General features: G+C 40.4%; 1 protein-coding gene across 1 annotated transcript in view; it reads left to right on the plus strand.

The window, feature by feature from the left end:
- Window positions 1–22,683, plus strand: part of CCDC175 (coiled-coil domain containing 175) — a 57,184-nt gene that overhangs the window by 3,519 nt on the left and 30,982 nt on the right. Inside the window, exons 3-11 of the mRNA XM_081829758.1 lie at window positions 1,766–2,011; window positions 3,764–3,886; window positions 5,200–5,309; window positions 9,201–9,282; window positions 12,776–12,912; window positions 15,345–15,455; window positions 17,715–17,786; window positions 18,832–18,967; window positions 19,596–19,727. Coding sequence (XP_081685884.1) covers window positions 1,766–2,011; window positions 3,764–3,886; window positions 5,200–5,309; window positions 9,201–9,282; window positions 12,776–12,912; window positions 15,345–15,455; window positions 17,715–17,786; window positions 18,832–18,967; window positions 19,596–19,727 — 1,149 coding nt within the window. The remainder of the gene's footprint in view (window positions 1–1,765; window positions 2,012–3,763; window positions 3,887–5,199; window positions 5,310–9,200; window positions 9,283–12,775; window positions 12,913–15,344; window positions 15,456–17,714; window positions 17,787–18,831; window positions 18,968–19,595; window positions 19,728–22,683) is intronic.

Raw genomic sequence — 22,683 nt, forward strand, 5'->3', positions numbered from 1 at the left:
AAAAAAAAAAAAAAAAAGGAATTATGTGGAGACCTCGAGGCCCAGGGACGACTTTCCCCAATTAGGCCCTCAGAACACCTGTTCTGGGGGATGCTCCATGAAAAAGAAAGTTCATGATCACATAAGCTTGAGAATTCTAACCCCTCTTAGGGATTCACAATGTGGATTTGCTAGCCAGAGACTGCTGTGTGAACTATATTATCGATTCCTAAACGAATAACAAGGAAGATAATATCCAGGCTGGAGTACTCAGGTCAATTGGCCAGCACCATCACACCTCTACAGACCAGTGATTTTCAAACTTGAGGATGCATCAGAATCACTTGGAGTGCTTATTAAAACACAAATTACTAGAAAGCTCCGCAGCACCCCAAATTTCTGATTTAGTAGGTGTGGGGGATGGGAGTGAGAATTTGCATTTCTAACGAGTTGCCAGGTGATGCTAATGGGGCTGGTCCTGACCACATGTTCAGAATCCCTGCTCTAGAGAAATCTTTATGGAAAGGCAAATGACAAACATAAGGTGGGTTGCTTGATGAGCTAGCATCACCAAGCTACAATCTCACTGCATCCATTTTTCAAAGAAAGATGCACATCAAGATGCCAACACTCTCTGACAGGTGGTCCTCTCCTGGACAGTCCCCCAAAATGGCAAGCTCTTTGGGTGGGTTTTTCTTAGGTCCTGTGTTTGGTTGCTGAGTTCTCTCTTCTCAACCCACCTCAATACACCTAATTAGTTTTTGGTGTTTTTTTTGTTTTTTTTTTTATTTGACTTGTTTAGCTTAGTTCTACTAAGGCTACTCCATCCTTAGGTTGACTCATTCTTAGAAGGCTTCCTCTACTAGACCCACAAAGCACCCATTATCGGACCCTCTCTAGCCTGGGCTTTTAATTGCATTTCCGTGGTAGAGTTGACTTCTGGAAAATAAACTTACCAACAACCTGTTACCATTTTCCTGAGCCTTTGCACACAATCCCCTTGAACAACTGAAGTCTTTAGCCCTGGGGATTAGAGAAAGGAAAAAGGTCTTAACAGTGTAGAAGCTTTTAAAAAAGGAAAATCTAGAAATGGCGCCAATTGTCCCTCTTTCCAGTCTTGGCATTGTTGGCCCTGGGGTAGATATTTCTCACTGTCTTAAGGTCTTCTTCAGATGGATGTGGCTAGCCATGGATAGGTGAAGTTAATGTCTCCTCCTGAACTCAGATTTGGCGGCAGGTAGGAGGGGGTAAGAGAGTTCAAGTTAGGTTTCAAGCATCTTCTGAACAGTGAAGACAGACTCTGCTCTCTCCTCCCTGACTCTCGTCCATCAGAGGAAGGCTTGCTTTCTCCTGGGCCCTCCCTGCAGGTCACTGGCATCAGAAGGTGGCTGGGGGGATGGTGAGATATTTACCTTCCTTTGGCTTGATTGCATGTCTCAGGATAAGATAGTTGTGGCAATGCTACCTATCAAACCATTTGTCTGGTCAGATTCCATTCATCTCAAAACTGTTTTTGAATCCTTGCATACCTTAAACCAGAACATCCCATAGTTACTACCAGGAACGGGATGGGTGGGGTGAGGCAGGACCCCATGACATTTGTGCAGCAGTAAACAGGTGCAAGATTGACATTTGTCTTGTGTTTCCTTCTGTCCTCATCTCAGCCAAGTTTAAGTGATCACAAATACAACTTAAGTATTCCTTACAGTTTCCCTCTGTATGGTGTTCATCTTGGCAAACAGACTTTAAGTTCCTTTCCTAAAAACCATACTTTTCATTCCATGAACCATTCTTTTCTCCTAGTGAAGAGCAAGAGAAGCTGGCGAGGGAGCATGAAAAGTTAGTGATGGCACTCAACCACACGATGGGAGAAAAGGCCGCCACCACTGTTTACATCAATGAGACTTACACCAAAATCAACTCGGAGAGAAAAGAAATAGAATTGCAAAAACGACATCTCGAAGAAATAGAGGAACATTTGGAAAAAGAAAAAGAGGAATATTTGAAAAGAAAACAAAAACTGGATGAAGAGGTAAGCGGCATGATTTACTTTTTTAAAAATTACAGAATCGTGTGGAATCTCAGGCAGGAAATTCGCAAGGCTAGCAAGCGTCCCGTGCGGGATCCCCTGTGAACAGTGATGCAGAGATGCAAGCACACCGGGGACCCTTGGGGTAGACACTGATTGTGTCATAGCATCTGAGGTCATGGGAAAGAATATGAGTGACGGGATTTGTCACACTAGGGTGGCCCCTGGCTCATAGGCAGCCCTACGGGGACAAGGATCTTGTTTTCGTGGCATCTCGTTGCCTCTGACCATTCTGACCGTGGACAAGACCAGGGAGATCCACGTTGCCAGAGCCTTCAGCTCCTGCTGAACACATCCGAGCAGAGCAGCCTGCAGAAGGGCTAGGTGTAGCCACAGGCTGCAGCAGAAAAGAGTATCTTGAGACTAGCGATTTTGGGAGAGTAGATGGGAATGACTACCGCATCTTGGTGTCTGCTGGGCCATATTAATTAAAATTCACCATCAGAGTGGCTCGTGACGGTTCCTCTTTGCTGTGCTTCTGTTACCCCAGGAGAGGCAGGGCTCTCTCCAGGGGAGGTGTTCCCAGCAGTCTTCCTTCTCCCCCATGTGTGGCAGCCTGGCTCATGATGAGAATTGCTGTCGGGTCCCTGCCGCTGCCCTCCCTGTGGTGGGCACGGGCATGACTGTCATGCAGAAAATTGGTTGGGGCTCGCAACCTGTGTAGCCCCCACCAAGGTTCACTGAACGCACATGATAGGCTGGAGTAACAGCCTGTTAATTTCCTTTACTTCCTATGAGAAAGGAAAAACCATTACAGCTGTCAGAGTCTTCAAATTGTAAGCTCTCCCCTAACACCAAACAAAATATTTTTTGCTAATATTATGTCTATGACCACAAGACCTTGGGAGAAGTCTTTGGCTGAAGAATGAACACAGAATTCTGATTTTCAATGAAATGGATTAATCCCAAAGTTCCATTCCTACGCAACGGTGCTCTGGTGCTGAGATCATTGACCATGATCATGTTCATTCATAAGACACTTCGGGTGCACTGGCTTTGACAGAAAGCCACCCAAGTGTATGTTTTCATAACTCTTTAGTACAGAATTGAATATGCTTTCTCAGGCCTTATTACTCCGTTAGTTAGCTTGTTCTTGATCATTCCTTTTGCCAGCCAAATGCATTGATGTGTTTGATTTTGATAAGAGGATGACTTACTCCATTGGGTCTGACAAGTAATCAAAATATGTTTGATCTTGGTAGGATGGTAAGAAGTTGTCCAAGATTGTGAGCTGCCCAGTCTTCAGTGATTTTTTACCCTGTTTTTAGTCTGCTTTCTTTCCCATCCAAAAAATGTGAATTTAGATTTCCAGATCATTCGTCATTTTTTTCTTTGACTTTCCTGATCTTATTATTATTAGCACACTATAAATCTGGTGGCCGTTGCTATGGTGTTTTACTAGTAAATTGCTACAATGGCAGTTGCTTTTAGAATTTGCTATTAATGATCATTGTTTTATTGCTCTTATAAATTTACTCTTTCAACATTTATAATTACAATTTATTCCTCGTAGTTCACTATTTTTCTTGTGGTGTTGCAAAACAAGCAAACCCTGTTGGCGGGGGGTGTGTTGTTGTTGTTGATAGACCGACCATGGTATACTTAGTATGAATTAGATTAACAAAATAAAAAGATTTCCTAAACTTTGTTGTTCTCATAAGTTTTTGGATTGGTTTATCATGTTTATCATTACAGATTGAGAGATATAAAAACTTCTGTGAATTTAAGAGAACAGAGACTTATAAAAAGAAGAAAGAATTGGATACATTAAAACTTAAAGTGTCAAAAATGAAAGAAACAGTTATGACCAGCACAGTGGTAAGAAAGAATAAACGATGTGTTTGATGTTTAGGAGATCCTTTAGACGTTGTGCTCATGTTGCTGGCAGTTCTAGGATTTCAGACCCTTGTTGACTCTGAAACTAGTTATGACCCAGAAGTGGAGGCATGTGGGTGCTTTCAAGGAAGGAATAGCTTGGGGGGGAGCTTTTGGCCACCTGTCTCACCTGGTAAGAATGGGAGCCCCTCTGTGCTCCCCGCAGGTGTTTCTCTGAGTCCACATTGATGTGCATGGTTAGATGGCATTACACAGTCTGCCTGTGATCACTCCATGCCGGGGAGCAGAAGAACTTGTCTGATCACCTCTCTCTCCCCTCCATTCTTCCCCACAGCTGAAATGCAGACCCAAGGCTCTATAAATGTTTGCCTCCCCTTTTCTTTTCTTTTTTTTTTTAAGTAGGCTCCATGCTGGGCATGGAGCCCAACACAGGGCTTGAACTCACAACCCTGAGATCAAGACCTGAGCTGAGATCAAGAGTCAGACACTTAACTGACACCCAGGCACCCGTGCCTTCCCTTTTCTTTATTCCAAAACTGCATTGTAAAAATATGTTTTATTGGGGCGCCTGGGTGGCTCAGTTGGTTAAGCGACTGCCTTCGGCTCAGGTCATGATCCTGGAGTCCCGGGATCGAGTCCCGCATCGGGCTCCCTGCTCGGCAGGGAGTCTGCTTCTCCCTCTGACCCTCTTCCCTCTCGTGCTCTCTGTCTCTCATTCTCTCCCTCTCAAATAAATAAATAAAATCTTTGAAAAAAAAATATGATTTATTATGAATTTTCTCCAATCATACTTCATTCTTTTAAATCATGCTGACATTTTATCACAGTACCCAACTATTGCATTTCTGAAATACTGATTAAATAAGAAAAATTCTCTTCAATAGAAGCATATTTCTCAAGGTAATTTGTTTTTACTTTTTTGGTAATACTCATTCTAATATCCTAGAGTATTTTGAAGATGATTATGAAGATATAGATTTGTTTGGATTTTTTTTTTAAAGGTAGTCAAAATGAATTCATATCTTGAAAGTTGTTTTTACAGTTTTCGCATTCTCGCTGCTATATTTGGTTGGGCTCTCTCCAAAATGTTGGTTTTTTTCCCGATGATTTCAGGATTATTTCTGCCCAGGTTTGTTTTATGAAGAAACCGTTTTAATGATTGCTTTTTATTTTTGCTAAAGGATAACCCCAATGTAAAAGTTGAGTGGATAATACATGAATATTTAGTGAATCAAACACTGTCATGAATCATTTGGTGACAATTGAATACCATCATTTTATTGAATTTTCAATAGGTTCTTAGTGATCACAATTTAGAGATATCACGACTACAAGAATCAATAAGACATTGGGAACAAGAGCTCGAAGAAATGAAGAAATCCTGTAAGATACTGGAGGATAAATTGTAAGTTTGATATTTATTTTTACTGAAGCATTTCTAGATGTTTTGTCTCTTTCTTTTTTTAAAAAAAAATCTTTAATATTAGATGAAAACTATATTCTCTTAATTTGCTAAAATTTGTGATAGCTTTATAAAACCACCTCTTCATTTGGAAATTAACCAGTTTTTCAGATAAACAAGAGAAAAAAATTGAGGATGATATAGTCATTTAAGGGAAAGGGAGGGACTCTCTGGAATGAATTATTCTCACTTCTGTTCCTGATTCCCTACAGACAAATATGCCCCCAGGGGAAGGCATTAGTGGGACCTCCTATAAGGCTCACCTACCCTTGCTATGACAGTTGTTCTTAGTCAACCTACAGAACTTAGAAAATACAAGGAAGTTTCAGGGCAAAAATTTTACCCATGGGACTGGAACCATAAACTTGAGGAAATCTGTCCACCCCAAGGCAAACAGTCTCTGCTTCCTTTTCAGGTCCATGTTTCATTCTGTCTTTACCCACATACAGTGTTCTGTTGTTGGTAAGCCCATGGCTGAGCGTGGCCATTCCAAACCCTCTGAGTTTACCTGTTGCAGGTCCATCTATCTTTGGAGATTGACCCACAGACTTCTCCCAGGAGAATTCCCAGATTTCTCATCAGAAGGTGTTTGGCCCAGCTCTGACAAGGAAGGTGGGGTCTTATAGTACAAAATATGGCTTCCAGGCCTATCCCCAGGTTTTGCTGACAGTTTAAAAGACAAATTTTGGACTTGAGTAGATTCCCCAAAAGGCAAGTAACTTCACATGTGGAATCTTATTATAACATGGCTTATTCCTGCATAGGATCAAATGTATTGTAATTAAAATTATATCTTCTAAAACAGCAGTTGCACAATACGGTGCTGTTCTACCTACATCTGGCCATAAAATAAACAATAATCTTTATACTCAGTACCAAATTTATAAGTATAAAAGCTCAAGTAATACTACAATCAAAACTCAGAATAAAAAAAATATCTTTCTTTGAAAGTGATTCACTAGTTTTAGTTCATACATATTTTAAAGAAAAACTAGCAAATAATCATGGAGGAAGATACAGATTAGCTCTTAACTTATTTCTAGGAGTTATGATTAAAAACCTTGCTTGAAATTTTATTTATAAGCAGTCTTCTTGTTAGCTAATTTGCTTTAAATATATTCAAGAAAGAAATAGGGATTCATTGATCTATATTTTTTAAGATTTCATTTATTTGAGAGAGAGGGAGGGAGGGAGGGGGCACAGGCAGGGGGAGCGGCAGAAGGAGAGGGAGAAGCAGACTCCCCGCTCAGCAGGGAGCCCGACATGGGGCTTGATCCCAGGACTCATGACCTGATCATGACCCGAGCCAAAGGCAGACACTCAACTGACTGAGCCACCCAGCCACCCCTCACTGATCTATTTTTAATGGCACATCATTTTTTTTTTCAATCCCAGCTTTTCAAGAGTTTTCATTCATATGGAATCTCCCTGAGGAGAAGTACACTTGATTAATTTGGTGATTGAAGTTTTAGGTTACCCCCCTTGTTAGTAATAAAACTGTACTTTTTCCTCTTTACTACCAAGCAAATTAAAAGAAAATTCTTACATTCATTTTATATTTCTCCTTTAGTTCATTTCTCTATCTATGGAGGTGGGAAAAGGCACCTAAATTTTGGTTGGTAGATTTGAAGAGTCAAACAGTGTTGTTTTATAATAGTCTATAAGATTCTTTTAAGAATAAATTATACAAGAAACTAAAATAATTTGCATAAATTCATCTTCCTATTAATCTATAAGCTTTAATTTTTCCCCCCATGAAATCTTTAATTTGCAAGCTTGTTACATATTTTGAGGTCCAAATATTAAGGAAAACCAAAAAGTCACTCAGCCATCTGAATGTGGGCAGTTAGGAGTACCTCAAATGCTCCATAAGTCCATAGGAGGCATTGATAGTCTAAACCTCGTTCATTATTATTATTGATGTCCAACATGATGTGTTTGCATAATAAAGGCAAATTCAGTGCCTACCTTTCTAAATGGGTATGGTCTTTCTTTGCCAGTCAGCTGGTTTTCAGCACATACGAAGTGGGGGACTGGAAGCTAAGTATTGTATATAAATGACATGCAGTCTGTGACCCAGAGTATATACTTGCCATTGCAGTGCAGGAGACTATGAAAAATATAGATGCCTTTTTTTTATAAGGGTTGAATTGATTTCAGAACTGTCGTGATTGCCAATGATTCCATCCTGCCAAACTTTAATGATCTAGTCTATTCCTTCAATTTCTTGAATTCCTCATGGAATTTGACTCACTTCCACCTTCTCTTTTTAAGATTTTATTTATTTACTTGAGAGTGAAAGAGAGAGTACAGAGGGAGAGGGAGAAGCAGACTCTCCACTGAGCAGAAAGCCCGATGTGGGGCTCCATCCCAGGACCCTGAGATCACAACCTGAGCCAAAGGCAGACGCTTAACCGACTGAGCCACCCAGGTGCCCCACACTTCCACCTTCTTGAAATACTTTCTTCTCATGGCCTCCTAAACATCATATTCCTTTATATCACTCACTACACTGCTCTTTCTCAGGACCCTTTATTTGTTCTTATTCTTCTTTCTGAGTCTGAATTTTGGAGTTCTTGGCCCTTCTCTATTCACATCCTCCATACATGACTTCATCCATTCTTATGGCTTTCTATATCTTCTGTACCCCAGTGACTCCCAAATTTATATATCCAGCACTGAGTAGCAAATACATAGACTCTACAGTTTATTTGACCTCTCCATTTGGAGGATATCTGTTAGATATCTCAAATACGATGTGTCCTGAACAGAACTCTTAATTTCCCACCTCATTGAAACAGCTCTTCCCTCAGTCTTCCATCTCACTATTTACCTAGTTACTCCAGCTGAAAACCTAGGAGTCATCTACCATTCCTGTTTTCCTCACTTCCTAACCCTAACCCAACTAACCAACTAACTAGCCCTAACTCAACTCAAATGCCAGCCAAATCCCAAGGTGTGTCTTGTTGCCTTTATCTTCAGAATATATCCTGAATCCAACTATTTCTTACTACCTCCTCCACTACAACGTTAGTCTGAGCCACGATTCTCTCTTCTGGACCACTGCCCTAGTCTTCTGCATAGTCTGTCTTCCTGTACTCTTGTCTTTCTCCACAAAGTAGCAAGAGTCATCTTTATAAGATGTAACTCAGTTCATCTCTCTCCTCTGCTTAAAAAAAAAATCCTCCCCTGGTTCTCTCTGAACTTCCACTTTGTCCTTAGCCCCTACATGATCTAGTCTCCGTCTACCTCTCCAGCCTTCTCATAATCCTCTCCTCATCAAATACACAAAACTTGTTCCGGCCCCAGAATTTTTATCACTGGCTGTACCTTGTACATGAAAGACTTCTTCAGATCTTCACCTATCTGGCCTCTTCTCATCATTCAGGTTCTTCACAAGTCATCTCAAGAGGCCTTCCCTTACCACCTGTCTGAGGTAGCATCATCACTCTCACGATTTCTCTGTCCTTCACCCTACTTTGTGTTCTTTAAAGCACTTAGCACTACCTGAAATTTTTTATTATTATTATTATTTTGATAACTTCTATTCTGACTACTTCTTAGAGTGTAACTTCCATGAGGGTAGGGACTTTGCACTATATCTCTAGTACCTATAACACCTGCAGAGTACAAATGTTGGATAATTGTTTCTTAATGAATATATACAGGAAGTATTAATTCATCCAAAGAGTAAAATTTTTTATTTATTTTAATGAACATATCAATATGTTACATAGGAAGATGGGGACTGGAAGTTTCTGGTGTCATAAATAAATGTGGCTTTGCTGGAAAACATGCCCTAATATGAATCTGTTTGGCTTCCTTTGATCATAGACAATTTTTTGTAAATACAAAAGAAAAACTGGAAGATTCATCTGGTATTGAAAAAGATGAATTCTTGCAGAAGATAAAGCAGGTAGGAAGATGGAAATTATGACTTTTAGATTATAATTCATTTTTAGTTAATATTTTAAATATATTTGAGAAATGTGAAATTTTCCCAAAGTAGATTTTTCATGAATTAATAATAATCATGATCATTCACAATAATTGATTTAAAGATTTTGATCACCTCCCAAAGTATTTTAAATATATGAAAGAACGAATGTTGTCTATGTAAAGATGAATTATTTGTTTGGTAACTTGTCATGTGTTTGTGATTATTTTACATTAGAAATACCCAGACTAATGGATATTTTTCATGTGAATTTTTTTTTTTTTAAATGGAACCTCCTTGCTGTTTTGTGGTACCTGTAAAGTCTAACAACCCATACCACACTTAATAATGTCATGAAATATTTGAGTCAGATTTAGGCCCTGAGAGAAATCTCTAGACACTTTAAATCTTAGGTTAAAAGAAATATCATAAATACATAATCATGGGTGTAAACTAAAATTTATCCACAAGGTATTCAGTAAAGCATTCATTATGATAGTTGAAAAATTGTAGGGAAGATACAATTGAAGTCCAACAAAAGGGTCTTGGCTAAATAAGCAACAGCTCATAATATATTATTGCATGACAAATAGAATATAAAACATTATAGGCAGATCTCTTCCAGAAGAATGATTTGAGCCAATTAAATTCTTTCCATTTTTGGTTATGAGTTAATAGCATTAAGGATGGCTTCTCTGCAGTTTAGACCTACTCTAATTCTTTTAGTTGTGAAGATATTGAAAGACAGACAAGGTTGGTTGGTTGGCTAGTTGGTTTTTAAAGTTGATTTTCATTCTCTGGGCAAAGGATTTCTTTTTCTTTCTATTTATTTCCTATTGGAGGAGCTGCTAGGCAGGGTTCAGATGACAGCTCCATAGTTTGTAGCCCCCCAACTGTCTGGAAAACCCAGGACCCCTACCCTGTCATGGCTTACTTGCTTGTAGGGACAAATGCAGAGGGGTTTCCCCGTAATACATAGCCCTCAGCCAAATTCCCTGAGTACAAGTCAGTGACTGCTTCAAAGGGATTGGGGCTCTGACCTATTTATTACTTCCACTGGACTCTTGGTGGCAGCCAATCTTAATTCTCATGAGGTGTAAGAGGCAAGTTCAATGATGACATGAAATTCTATTTTAACTTTATTTTAATTTTTTATTGTAGAATATTATACAGATACAGAACAGCACATACACTGTAAATGTACAGTCTTTATGTACATATCTATCTTTTGATGGATGTAATTTATTAATTATAATGAAGTCCAGTTTGTCAATCTTTTCCTTCTTGTTTTTTATGTCCTATGTCATGAAGATATTCTCTTTTCATGATCTTCTAGGAGCTTTATTGTTTGACATTTCACATTTAGGACTGTAAGCGATCTGGGATCTGTGTGTGTGTGTGTGTGTGTACACTGTGAGAGGGTGGTCAAGATTCATATTTTTCAGTAAGGTTGTCCAGTTAATTAGCACCATTTAATGAAAAGACAGTCTTTGCCTGTTCCTATATTGTAATGGCATGTTTGTCATAAATCAAATGTAGATCATAAATACATCATAAATATGTGTGTAGATCTGTGGACTCTCTTATGTTCCTTTGGACTTGTCTCTCCTCACATTAAAACCAGATTTTCTTAATTAGCAGCTTTAACATAAGCCTTTATAATTAGTAGTATAAATCCAACTTTGTTTTTCAAGATGTCTTCTACTATTCTTGGCCCTTTGAATTTCTATCAGTGTGTCAAATTCTGCCAAAGAACCTGTTTGCATTTTGATTGGGGTTGCATTATATCTATAGATCAGTTTGGGGAGAATGTTACATTCTTACAATATGGAAGCTTCCAATCCATGAACATGGTGTACCTCATTTACCTTAGGTCTTCTTTGTTCCCTTTGACTTAGTTGTTCGGTTTCACTATGATATGTCCATGTTTTCTTTTTTATTTCTCCTGTGTGGGATTCACTGGGCTTCTTAAATTCATGAATTGCTGCATTTTATAAGTTCTGCAAAATTCTTAGTCATTATCTGTTCACATATTTCATTCTCTTTCCTCTTCTTCTGAGACTCTGATTATATGTATGTACATTGTGTGTGTGTGTTTGTACAATTATTTGTACTAATATATATTTCCTCTATGTAGTTTACCCTCTCTCCTGTGTTTTCTACCTTTTGTCTCCCCCTGCTGTATTCTGGGCAGAGTGGCCTTATTTCCACCCTTAATTTTGGCTATTGCATTTTTTAACTGGTAATTTTCAAATCTACTTTGTCATTCTTCACTGTTTCTAATTCCTTGCTGTAATTTTCAAGTATTTCTAATATTTCTTCGATTATAGTAAGCAGAGTATTTATATATCCAGTGTCTAATTCCATTCACTATCAGATGTTTTTATAGAATTTGTTCCTGCAGTCTGTTGTTTCTGCCAGTTTTTGTTCATGCTGTCTTGTTTCCTTCTGTTCCTAGTAGAAAACTATACATAGACATTGTATTCGAAAAACAAATGTAGAAACAGTTTGAAGCTTAGGATGATTGTATCTTCCTCAGAAACAGACTTTCATTCATTTCCATCCGAGGGCTGGGGTATTACCCATCCCAAACCACTTTAATGCACCTTGAGGTTCCCTGGTGATCAAAATCAGGCTGGACCATGGCTTATTAACTTCCAACTTACCCTTCTCCAGAGTGTGAAGCTTTTTGGGATCCCAGACTAAAGTGGTAGAAGGTTTCTCAGACTCAACACCTGGATGAGCTCTAAGTGTTGATTTTTGCCCCTCTTGTCAAGTAAGAGAAATAAATTCCCATTTCCAAGTGGTTTCTTCCATATCAGTAAATGTCCTCAGAGTGATTTACTACTCTGGATTCTCAGTTTCTTATAGAATTCCTCATTATCTTGTTAGTTCTTCAGCACTTCTAAGATTTTTTTTTCATCCAGCTATTTTAGCAATCCTCAGCCAGGAAGTTATTTTGAACTACTCAGCCCATCACTCGTACTAAACCTGACTTTCTTACCTCACTTGAAGCAATTCAATAGAGACATCTTAAGTACAAAGTTCTTAAGTACAAAGTTCACTAATGAGTACTATTTTTGTCCTTGAATAGAAATATTTAACAAGAGGCAGCCATAGTATCTCATCAAAGAGGTTTTGAGCCAGAGCTTCTGTTGATGTCATACAGATCCTGCTGAATGATCTCAGTTTATTAATCCCAGTTCTTATTTCAATATGAATTATTACTCGGTGGTTTTTCCATCAGTGTTTACTACCTTTCTACACTTCTGTCATAATTTATAGGAGAGGCCCCAAGATGTATAATTGCATAGTTAATATAGAATTACATCACTCAATATTTATGGCATAGTCATTGTGTGCTAGGTAATATACCCAGTGCTCTGGGTAATATACCCATGTGACTGACACCCCTCAAAGGAAATGTGAAGCAAGTCCTCTTTACTTCAATTGCTTTGTTTTTTTTTCCTAGATGGCTGAGAAACTACACAAAAATCGTTTAGAGAACAAAGACCTACGGGAGAAATTGCATACTCTTACCAGGCAATATAAGATTGTCTTAAGTGAGGAGGATAAACTTTTTATGCAGAAACAGAAAATTTACAATGAGTATGTTTCTATCCACGATCCGTATATGAATTGACATGCCATACTTATGGGGTGCTTTCCCTGGCCACAAAATGGTGACTCCCCACTTCAACTTATCCTAGTTTTCAAATCTGTTGACAACAGTGAAATATTATTTCCCCAAAATAAATAAACACACTCCTAATCTGCCTCTATATATACTGGGTAATGCTTTCCTCCTACGGGTCAGATCAAATCCATAAACACCGTGTGTGTTACATTTACTTCTAAATCAGATTCTTGAAAAAAAAATAATAATCCTGCTTTTACCCCATGAGACTGTCTAGAGAAACTGTGAGAGGCACCTTTGTCAGAAACTGGCTTTGCACCTCTATTCCCTATCTCAGAGAAGGCTTTGGTCATTGACACAATCCCCTAACCCAGAGACTGGGAAATTATTCAAGGAAATTCCTATCTTTTACTCTCTATTGGACTCCGTTCAAACACCAAGGCTTGTAGATTCTACCTCCCCGCTATTTCTCAAATATATCCCATTTTCCTCTCCAACTCCATTCTTGTCACCTCTTTCAACTTCTTTGCTCTGGCTTGTCCCTCAAAAGTTCTTCCCACTGTCAGCTTTACCCCCCTTCACTTGTTGCCCTCCCTTCCACCAGAATGATCCTTCTGAAACATCCTTCTGATGCCATTCCTTTTCATCAGTCACTGCATTGTAATCCGTGGGGTACTGATCTCTCTGTCCCGCTGAACTCTGACCAGATCAGGGTAGTTGTCCCGCCTTACTCACTGCTATATCCCCTTGGACACGGCTTAGAAAATAGTGGGCATTCACCAATAGATTTTTTTTTTTTAAAGATTTTATTTATTTATTTGAGAGAGAATGAGATAGAGCATGAGAGGGGGGAGGGCCAGAGGGAGAAGCAGACTCCCTGCTGAGCAGGGAGCCCGATGCGGGACTTGATCCTGGGACTCCAGGATCATGACCTGAGCCGAAGGCAGTCACTTAACCAACTGAGCCACCCAGGCGCCCTCACCAATAGATTCTTAATGAATACAGAATAATATCTTGCAAGCGTGAATTATCTAAGTAATAATCCATCACTACAGGTGAAGTTAGATCACAGGGAAGAGTAATTACAGCGTCCAGGCGCACTTCTGTGAAACTGAGTTTGTGGTCCGTGCAGTATTTGAGGTGCAGAGAGTTGTTGCGATCATTGTATCAAACCCAGTTGAGTTGCCTACTGAGAATCTGTTGTTAGTAGTTCTTTAGGCAAAACTTTTCCCCAGATCAATACTAAGTTATCAGTTTTAATCATAAGATGTGCTGATGAGAAATAATTGTAACACTAAAACATTTAACTGTTGTTACTGGTTTTTGTCTAGAGCTGGGGCTTCCATAACTAAACACCATACACCGGGTGGTTTCAACAGCAGAAACTGATTTCTCAGGTCCAGAGGCTGGGTGTCCAGGATCAGGGTGCCTGCATGGTCAGGTTCTCATTAAGAGTCCTTTTTCCTGGCTTGCACATGGCTGCCTTCTCACTACGTTTTTACATGGTAGAGAGAGGGAGAGGACAGGCTCTCTGGTGTCTCTTGGTACGAGGGCCCCCACCCCATCATGACCTCATCTAATCAGGTGACCTGATCACTTTGCAAAAGCCCCATCTTCAAATACCATCAAACTGGGTATTAGGGCCTCAACGTACGAATTTGTGGGGGACACAATTCAGTCCATAGCAGTTTTGAAGAAGATGGGACACTTACATTTTGAAGAAGATGAGACACTTACAAACAGAGCACTTTCTGTTACAGGAATGTCCCTCTCAATGTCTGGAAAAAACTGATGTTGAACAAAACTTGTACACTTCCCATTATTCTCTCTGCAAATTGGAGGCAAAATATAACCACTTTTTATAAAATGCCTCGTGGGTGCCACGCCACACACTGGCTCGAGCAATTGACAGCTCATTTAATCCTGATACCTGGTGAGATAGGCATTATGGGCGCTATTTTATGAATGGAGAACCTGAGGCTCATCCACAGGCAGATTTTCTTTTTGAGGTCACACTGCTAGAAGGAGATAAAGCCAGTATTTAAAGTTGGTCTGATGGACTCCTTCACTTTTCACAAAAGAACATGGTAGAATTGATAAATGCATTACAAGAGATGTCCCCACCCGGAGGGATGGAGTCTACAGAATTCTTGTGGTTTTATGATTACTATTGCAATTAATGCTCTTTCCATGGCTTGGGGATTTTCATAAGTTTAGATTCAGCCACCACTAGCAAAAAGGTTTTGTTTCTATTTTTACTAATTTGTTTGGTAAGTAGTTTATGAGCTGAACTTTCCAGCCTACTTTCTACATTCTTATTTGTGATTCTATATCCTCTTGGTGAGGAGTGAAAAATGATGATTTCACCCTTCAACATATGATAACTCTGTGTTTTTCCTGGTAGAAATCAGAAACAACTGGCATTTATTACTCAGAAAGAAAACTTCCTATCACAAAGAAAAGTAGACATCAAAAATATGGAAGAAGGACTTGTCACGCTCCATGATCTTCATCGGTAGGTTTGTTGCCTTGGAAACTTTTCATCTTCCTCTTCTCTGCTTTTATTTTTTAATATATGATAACAATACAACTGATAACCTCTGATGTCCTATATATAGAAAAGGAGGCATATAATTCACTGTCTCTGTTTTAGAGTCTAGAAGAGTTATTATCATTGAATCTGTTGTTGACAGGATAGGCAGGTCCGAAGTTCCATACAAGCTGCTAGACATGAGAATGGACCAGTCATCAGCAGTTTAGTAACAAGAACGTGCCTGAACATTATCACGACACCGACCCCCTATGGTGTTCATTTCTGCCATTCTAAATCACTTTAATTTTTCTGGTTAAAAAAGTAATGCTTGCACCTGATTTTAAAATTCACATATGGAAATGAGTAACTTAGAAGACTAAAAGTTACCTTAATCTCCATCCCCCCAGAGATCTCACTGTTAGCAGTTTGCTATGCATGCTTTCCATATAGGAGTGTGTTTGTACATCCAAAAATTGGATTGCCCTTACATCTGGTAACTTACACAATATTATGTTTCAGTTATATCTCAAGAAGCTGGAAAAAATATGTCTGGGAAAATGATAAAACAAATACAGGAAATGGTAACATTTGGAGAAATTGGTGAAAGGGATATGGAAACACTTAACTGATTTTAAAATGATTTCAGAAGAAGACAAAATTCATGTATATGGGACCTCATTCCTCTCTTTAACTGTATAATATTTCTTTTACAGATTATGCTATGTTTTATTCAACTAGTACCCTACTGGTGGACTTTGTTTTTGTGTTTTCTATATACAAGCACTTTTCAAAGTTCACATCACATAAAGGTATACTTTAACATGTATATCTCTGTCCACCTATACAACTATTTCTTTATAATAAGGTCCTAAAAGTTGAATTACTGGATCAAAAGGGATTGCGTATTTTTCGTTTTTATAATTTGAATGTATTTTATTATTTGAATATAGGGCAGTGGAGGAACTAGCTTATAGAACTAAGATAGTGGTGATCGAATTTGACCTGTACCAACAGAAATCTAGAACACGGCAGGACGTGTGGTTTGCTTGTCCTTAGGCTGTTAAACAGCATATTTAGACATTTCTCATGTTGGTTTCAGAAGAGAAACTATGAACTCTTCCCTGTGAAAGAGCAGGAAAACAGAATTGGGTTGAGTAGGGGTCCTATTTTCCACACGAATAATGCAGATTCCGTAACCAATTGTTACGCCATCATTGCTCTGAGCACCAGGAAGCTCAGAGCTAAATGTGTGACCCAATATCAGTTTCCACTTAGGACTTTTTATATTACTGTTCCGTTATTTTAAACCAGTTCAACTCCTCGGTGGATTAAACCAAATACATAAGTAAATAAAATCAATGAGGTTGGGGCACATTGTGAAGAACCTTGCAGTTCCAGGGGAGGGTAATAGATTTATTGAGATGGGAAATCAAGAGCCCACACTATGATTCAGAGAAGAAAAGCAGGAACATGGTTATATTTCTAGTTTCACAACATTACACATTGTTTCAGTTATAAATATTTCTATTTTCCAAAAGACATAAAGTCACATTTTACTTTTCTACATATGAAGCACTAATAGGAAAAAGGGAATAAAAATAATCAAGGCTTCTAAGACCTGTGTTAGACTTCATGTTTCTAGCCATCCTAGATTCACAAGAAAATCTTCCATCCTCAATTGCTACTTAACCCTGGTACAAAAATCAATATAGGCTTTCTGAATTACACATTGCATCAAATCAAGACTCAGTCTAGAATCCAAAGTTCCTCACCAGTTTTTTGACCTTTACCCATCCTGTGTCACCATTATTACTTCCCTTGATGTCCTCTGTCTGCAGCAAGTCTCTGTTGGTCAGAAGAGTCTTCACTTCTTCTTTTCCGTGTCTTTGCAAATGATGACGCCCTTTCCATGGTGGGATTCCACCTCCATTCTGGGAATCTGTCTTCTTCCCTCTGTTAAACATTAACCTCCAATAACCCTTCCTCAGTTACCTCCCCAGAATCTGTTCTTCCTTTCCCTTGGGTATCCGCCATGATACTTGCAAAATCAGTTTGCACTTGTACGAAATCATAATTATCTTTCTCTGAGTCTACCACTACCTTTAGTTGTTTCACTAGGTTTGGTTTGTCTCCCGATTAGATGGTAGTCTTCTTGTGCACAAGAAGGTTGTATAAAGTCTTTTATAGATTCTGCTAGCTTCCATGAGTGCAAAAACCCAATGTACGTTTTCTTGTTTTCAGAGCAACAAAAGCAGTTTATCGGAAACAAATAAAAATCCTGAATGATAACCTGGAAAGAGAAAATCAGAGATGGTAAAAAAAAAAAAATCATTTGTGTTATGAGTAGTATATGTTTATCTTAATGAACAGTGCCCCAAAGTAGGGAGGAAATCAGGGTACTTGTTGCTTGCTAGGATCCAAGGAAATTAGTTTCCTAAATTGAATTGTGTGAGTTTTCTCAGGTCTAGATGTGTTTGTTAGTTTGATGTTGGGGCATTGAACAGACCCAGAGTTTTCCATTTCAATCAAGTAAACTCACCAAAGAGTGAAATTGCCAAGATTTGTGCAGTGCCTCTTGCTCACCAGGCTTCTGTGGGGACCAGTAGGGGAGGGGACAGAGGAGCGCGGATAAACAGACGGGCTCTGGAGACGGGCTACTTTGGCTGCTTTGTCTCCCGCTAGTTCTGTGACCGAGGCTGCATTATTGAGCAGTCTCTCTGCTCCAGTTCCTATCAAGTGGCCGATGAGGGTAGCACCCACCCCCCGAGGTCACCATGAATGGTAGAGGGGATGGTCTATATCAAGTATCGAGATGACTCCCTGGCACCTAGGAAGTATTCACAAAAGCTTAGTTGTATTTTATTGTTGTTGTCATTGCTATTAATATCATGTATAAGACTCCAATTGCACATTTTGACCCTTCTCCAATGTAGCTTTTTTATGTTGCAGTGGAGAGAAAAATTTGAGAACCCAGAAGGTTGAAATCTCTAATTAGCCTTCTGGGTAATTTAGGGAATTTCCGTACTATTTCTGCCTGGATCTCTTCTCTCCGCCATCCGCCCCTGAACCTTCCCCATTTCTATCCTTTACCTAAAGGAGGGGAGCTGCCACGTGTGGTTTGTCCACTGTCCTGCTGGACGTACCAACACGGCCCGTGAGATGTAGCAGCTGGTGAAGACGGACCACGTTGACACAGTTAGCACTTCGGCTTATTTTTTCAGCTGATGTGCATGGTCCGCATCACCAAGAGCACAGTTTTGTATAATCATAGTAAGATTTGTTTTGCTTTGAATTCCTTCATCTTTTCAGGAAACAGTTATGTCAATTTAATGATGATTCTTTGTGTTTTAATTTCTAGTATTATAACTCAGTGGAAAGTAGCTTGTTTGCGAAAAAAACATGCACGTTGGATAAAGAGGCTAAACATTGAAATAGGAGAAATTTTAGATAAAATTCAGACTTCGGAATTCAGACGCACTGAATTATTACAAGAGGTAAAGGAACTCAGGGGAATTAATAGTATTACTCCATATTAGTATGGACTTAGAATTATTACTGCGTATCAGTGATTCTCCTTCAATGCCTACTTAAACCTTACCTTATTAAAAGATGTTTTCATTTCTGGTGATGTTTAGAGTGAATTATTTAACTTTCTTAAGAAATGTATCTATTTGTTGTGTATTGACTGTAGGGATTTGGCAAACAAAGTAGCACTTCTCTCTAGAAGATGCTTTGGAAACAGGCAACCAGAAACTTATTTGATGTTAACTTTTGGGGAAACTCTCTCTAAAAAAAAAAAAAGAGAGAGAGAGACCAAACATCACTAATTCAGCTCCAGTAGTGGCCCTCTGCCCACCCTCCGGCCCCCACCACTCCCATTCCCCATTTCCTCATGCAGTTTATAGATATTGTTTGGTGACTAAATTAACCTCTGCAGGGAAAATGAAGTGTTCCTCTCAGTGGTTACTATGAAATAATATAACCTAACACTGGAACCAAGTCTCATGCAAAGAGATATTCACTCTTGGCTGTTTGAAAATGTAAGGCTGACAGCTACAAAGGCAAACGGCTACTCTTCAGGTTTTGGTGTTTTGTTTTGTTTTTTTTTTCTTTTCTAATTAGACCACTGTACGAGAAAAAGAGATCAGTGAATTTTTGGCAGAGATTGAAAAAGTTACATTGGAATTAAAACAAGAGAAGGAGGAATTTATTGTCAAAGAAAACAAGTTAATTCAAGAGTTGAGCAAGTATGAGGTAAGTTTTGTTTTACATCTAAGAATAATTTTAGATGAATCTATGGGGGGAGGGGGTATAGTTCATGCTATTCTACTCAGTTCAGTGTAAAATCTTCCAGTGTGAGCAAGGCTACAATTTCATTATGATCCTTCCTTTTTTTTTTTTTTTTTCCTTAAAAAAGAGCAACAAAAACTTTTTTTTTTTTTTTCAGTTAGAAAAGAAAATCAGACACTCCCCATTAGGTAGAAGTGCTGGCAAGGTCCATGGGACAGGTGGAGGACAGCAGGAAGCCATGGCAAGCTGGCATGGGACTGGCTGGGGAAAGCAGCAAAGGGTGAGGGAGGCCAATCAGGCCAAACTCAGAAATCCTCATTAAAGAGAGGGCATCCCACTGAGTTGGAGCTACCAGGCAGTCCGCATGGGATGAGCATGGATGCTGGGTGAGGTCGAGAGAAAAGGCACGGAGAGTACCCAGGGGGCCCAGAGGTGGCCGGTCTCTGGAAACACAACAGAAGACACCCATTTTCAAGGTGATGGTTTTACCTTGAAAGGTAAGGGGCTGTTCCTCGGAGACCTAACTTGGTACATTGGAATGAGGAGAAAAGGGATGGTGGGAGAAGCCCTCCTGAACTTGATTCGTTTTGAAGAGGAAGAGGCCTGGCTGCATGAAAGAGGGGCTTTCTTTGAAGACAACAGTCCCTTGCCGGAGCGGGGCAAGCAGGGAGTCCTGACGTTTCAAAGTTTAGATCTTGCCAAGCCCACTCCTCCCTGCACAACCCTCACCAAATCCTGCAGAAACCGTCCGCAGTTAACTGGTCCAAGAAAAGCCAGTGCTTTCTAATAGGAATGACAGAAAAGGAGCAGCTATATCCTCCACACAAAAACACTAAGAGAGAAACAACTGAAAGGGGCAACAGAAGTTTCCAACAACTGAAGACCGCTCAGAAAGATGGTGCTGGAACGCATGACATCTGTGATCAAATGCTCCTCCATAAATTTTAAAAAAAATTGGAATTCCGTAGAAGTGCCAAGGAAGATCAGCAACATAGAAATCTAGGAACTCAGGGAAGCGGTGTCTGAAGGGGATGGCGAGAAATAAGAAGAGGTGAGTTGGAAACTGGCACAACTCAGGGAACAAAGAAGGGAGAGAAAGCACTGCACAAATTCAGACAACTTAGAAGAAACAGAAGGGAGAGGAGTCAGGGCGGGAAGCAGTTCTCTGTCGGTTGCCGTCTGTCTGGGTGCCTAGTATTCTAGATGCTGAAAAACACACACACACAAAGACAGCAAAACTCTGCCCTTATGGTGCTTACATCCCAGTGGAGGGAGATTGAAAATAAACAAGATAAACAAGTGGCGGACATGATGGAACCCTCAAGCTCTCTGTGGGGGGCTTCTAAGCAAGGACTGTCCATTAGCAGAGCCCTGCCTGGGGCAGAAATGGTCCCACCCTTGCACCACCTCCTTGCTCAGTCGATCGGGGGGGCCACCCCCCGAAGAGCATGACCTTCACTAGATGACCAAGGAGACTCCGAAGGAGCCGACCCCTGGAGGCTGGCAGCTGGCCACACTCCTTGCCACAAGGCAGTGAGTCATCCCTTGAGGGGCTATCCAAGAGGGAGGGGCGTTCCCAGGTCTACCGCCTTATAGACCATGGGGAGGACTTTGTCTTTTCTCTACCTGGGCTGGCAAGCCGGAAGAGGGTTTGGAGTGAAGGGCTGAAATAATCTGATTTTCTTTTAAGTAGGATCTCTCTAGCTGCTATGTTGAGTAAAATTTAGGAAAGCAATGGTGGATGCAGGAAGACCAATGAGGAAGCTAGGGCAATATTCCAAGTGGTTCAAGTAGCTCGAACCAGAGTGGTGACTGAGGAAGTGATCGAAAGTAGGTAGTCCGCATGTCAGGTATTTCTTGAGATAGAGCTGACAGGGTTTACCATCATCCTTAATGGTAAACCAATGGAGGCAAGCCCCTTCAAGTCAGCAGTAAGGTAAGGACGCTGGGTAACATTGCATTTGAGCTCAAACAGTGCAATTAGGCGAGATCAGTAGACCGTCCTCCCTGCTTGCCAGGCTGTGCGCCCGCTGCAGGGCTGTGCCCACCTGTGTCTAATTCACACAAAGGCATGGACAGATGGCAGCTTGTGTGCCACTTTTATGAAGCAACACCCCCCTTTCCCCTTGGTAATCCTCATCAATAACCCAGAGCAAATTGGAAATTGGAGTCCCATTTCTGCCTTCGGTGCCGTGGCATGAGGAGCCACGGGCTTCTACCTTAGTCTGATCCAGTGCTGACGCAGTGAGCACGAGTGGATCTGCTGCGCCCTACAGCCCCGTGTCTGGCAGGGTTCAGTCTGAGCAGCAGAGCCACCAGGAAAGGGGTCCGTTAGAGGATTGGACCTTCTGCAGCGGGGGGAGCTGGTTACACAGTCTAGTGAGGCTGTCAGCTTCCCATCTGGAGCTGGGGGCTGAAGGCTGCAGGGCAGGCAGGTGGGAAGGGAAGGTGGACAGGAAGTCACAGGATGAGCTGGAACTCATCCCTATGAGCAGGGACAGGGACCTGCATCAGTCTCTCTCTTTTCCAAGGCTCCAATTCCAAGAGGTTGTGGCAAAAGCCAGAGCCCATCATCACTGAACTAAGTGTGCATGTAGCTCAGGACTGGGGGAAGCTTGAAGGAGCTGAAGAAGCTGTGGTTCTGACTGACTGAGCCAGTAGACAACTCAGGCTAACGTGCCTGAGATGCAGCAGCACCCGGTACCCAAACCCTCCCCGAAAGCATGAAACAAGAGCGTGGTTTCTTGTCAGGGCATTGCTAGCAGCTAAGTCTGTGTAGGCGATGGGGATGAATTCGTGCATTCACATACCTCCCGAGACCCCCAAGCTATTCTCTTAGAGAACGTAGTATAGCTAATACACAGTTGAGTTTCGTAACACTGCAGCATGGAAAAATTTACTCCCGATTCTGCATTTTAAT

The sequence above is a fragment of the Leptonychotes weddellii genome, chromosome 9, assembly GCF_054177405.1.
Source record: "Leptonychotes weddellii isolate Sample4059 chromosome 9, ASM5417740v2, whole genome shotgun sequence".
NCBI lineage: Eukaryota > Metazoa > Chordata > Mammalia > Carnivora > Phocidae > Leptonychotes > Leptonychotes weddellii.